We start from the raw sequence: 2,602 nt of genomic DNA on the forward strand, positions 1-2,602 counted from the left end.
GAAATCAAGGGATAACATGTATTTCCCGAGCCTTAGTAGTTTTCTCTTGGGTACCTTATCTTCTTGCAGTGGGTCAGGTCGGGACCCCAGTTGATGAAATGAGACACTGATTTTACGAGGCTCCGGAAGTCGTATCTCCTTAGAGTATTTAGATCTTGACTTGTTTTCAAACGAAGAGAAGAGATGGAGCGTTCTTTTTCTTTAAAAATCAAGGGGTACGAGCCTTGCTTTTCTGAACTTGATTGGATGAAGTGGGCTTCGCGAATAGGCCCAAAGACGGTTGAGTTTCTCCGTTTGGCGCCCATTTGGTCGCGTGGCGATTTGTACGAGGCGCGTGTTCGCCACCCTAGGGTTTTCTCCTTCTTTCTTTCATTTGATCGAGACCAAAGTCTCTTTCTTCTCATTTCTTCTCTATTCTCTTCAAGATTCTCTCTCTCGGCAGCTCCCTCTCTCGAAGATTTCCTCTCGTTCAGGTATCCATCTTCTTCCCTTCTCTCTTTTCTTCTCTTATACTAGATCGATAATGTCTGACGGTTCCCCTAGCAAAACCCTAGAATCCCCCGTAGAGAGTAGAGCTAGATCTGAAACCCTAGGCTCGGTGAACTCTTCTTCTCAGTCCCCCGAACCCATAGCTGATGCGGAGGGTCCTTGTCTTGACGTCGCGGAGTATGTTCCTTCCGGCGATGAAGCCGAAGAGTCTTTGTTGGTAGGTCCGGTTTCCAGAATCGGAAGGAGAGATGTTGAAGAGTGGAGGAGGAAGTACGACCTTTCCCAAGATTTGGAGATCCGAGTTCCGGGTCCTTGGGATAGGATATCGGATTTCGAAGTTGATGAGATCCCGATCTACGAGGCATACTTGGAGGCAGGCTTTCGGGATCGCGTCCCTTCTCTGATTGCCAAACTCTCGGAACATTTGGACATCTCCCCGGGTCAGTTGACTCCTCCAGCCTGGAGAACCTTGATCGCGATCCAGAACCTCGGTGACCTGGAGCGCTGGGTGATAGGAGTAAACGAGGTGCTCCACTCGTATTACGTCGCTGATCTACCTGGATCAAAGGGGAAGTATTACCTCCACCCTCGTAGTAGCCAAGCTTTAGTTCGGGAGATCGAGAAAGGTGCAAGGAAGCGTCATCCAGTCTTCAGCAGTAGATGGGCAGAGAGATTTTCCTTCGTAACCCTCCCCGGGTTTTCTCCTATTTGGCATGTAGTGGGTAGGTCATCATTCTTCTCAAATAGCCTTTGATCGCGATACTGATTCGTTCTTGTTTTTTTTATCGCAGAGGTGTCTCGCAAGCCCGTGCCTGAAGGTAAAGAAGTTGCCCGTGTAGTATTTGGTTCATTGACTGCTTTGATTCTTTGCAGGTAATATGTCGGGATCCACAGGAGAAAAAGCTATGGAGGCGTTCATGCAGGCCGCGGGGAAGCTCTCAGCCAAGAATCCTGCTGCTAAGGCCACTACCTCGGGCGATGATGATGTCCAATTCATCAAGTGTACCAAGCGCAAGGGACCTACTAGCTCAGCCCCTTCTGCCTCAAGGAGAAGAACTCGGGCCTCGGGATCGACTCTGAAGTCCTCGACTCCAGAGCCTTCTCTTAATCCTTGCGTGGACCTAGCCAAGGTGGTAGCTGATCTCTCTTCCTCTACATTTCCAGGGAGTGCCTGCTTTCTTCCTTCTGGGATCTCCCAAAGGCCTTCGAGGGTGTTCAGTTTGATCTCCTCCAGGTAAGACTTCGCATCTTTTCTTCTTCTTCCTTCGTTATATGGATTAGTGATCATTGTGAATTGGTTTGCAGGTTATGTCTCAGATTCACCATCTTGAGGACATGGTGAACGAGCAGTCATCCAAGAAGGAGCTGGAGAGCGTGAATGCTCAGCTCAAGGAAGAGAAGAACAAGGTCCTGGCTCAGGGAAAGGAGATCAAATCCCTTCAACTCAAGCTGAAGAACTCGAAGGAGGCTGAGGGTGCTACTGCCGCGGAGAACACCGCTCTGACGCGCCAGTTGGAGGAGACCCAGGAGGAGCTCTGTGGGCTGAAATTGGAGAAGGAGTCCTTTGAGGACGAAAGGATGATGGCGGTGAGTGGAGCCAAGGTGACTCCTCGCTGGGAGCTGATGAGGGAATGGCTTAGGGAGCAGACCGACAAATGGGAGTTGGCTGTGGAGTTCCAGCGGTACAAGCTGGTGAAGGAGGCCGAGGCGAAGCTGCAAGGGCTGCCTCCTCCTTCGTTTGATGACGAGCCACCTCTTCCCGAAGCCGATGCCGCCAAGGAGACTTCCCCTACTCCATCTGAGGGCGCGGGTGCTTCTCCAACTGCCTGATCTCCCTATCTCTTGAACTCTTGATCTTTTAAGCCCTTCAGGCTTTTGTTGTTGTTTTTACCCTTCGGGGTTTTGCTTTTTAAACCTCAGGCCTTCGTGCCTTATGACTTTTTTAAGTACTGACCCTCGGGGGTCTTAATTTTAATCTATTTATGCTTCTGTTTTTATCTTTGAGTAGCGTAAAGTCGTCTTCCTCCTGGAATTGCCTTGTTTATGTTTCGAGGATTGAGGAATTCCCTATCAGAGGTTATGGGCCGAAGGCAGACCATAACCCTTAATCAGA

General features: G+C 49.8%; 1 protein-coding gene across 1 annotated transcript; it reads left to right on the forward strand.

Annotated features, from left to right (window-relative positions):
• Positions 1-1,417: 1,417 nt before the first annotated feature.
• Positions 1,418-2,319, forward strand: LOC130495742 (uncharacterized). The gene is made up of 2 exons (XM_056987236.1): positions 1,418-1,723; positions 1,795-2,319. Exon 2 carries the CDS (start codon positions 1,798-1,800, stop codon positions 2,317-2,319), a length of 522 nt encoding a protein of 173 aa, XP_056843216.1. The 5' UTR covers positions 1,418-1,723; positions 1,795-1,797.
• Positions 2,320-2,602: the final 283 nt, after the last annotated feature.

This window comes from Raphanus sativus, chromosome 6, assembly GCF_000801105.2.
Source record: "Raphanus sativus cultivar WK10039 chromosome 6, ASM80110v3, whole genome shotgun sequence".
NCBI lineage: Eukaryota > Viridiplantae > Streptophyta > Magnoliopsida > Brassicales > Brassicaceae > Raphanus > Raphanus sativus.

Excerpts from the sequence above, each read along its gene's own strand:
- LOC130495742 (XM_056987236.1), top strand. The coding sequence starts at position 1,798 with ATGTCTCAGATTCACCATCTTGAGGACATGGTGAACGAGCAGTCATCC.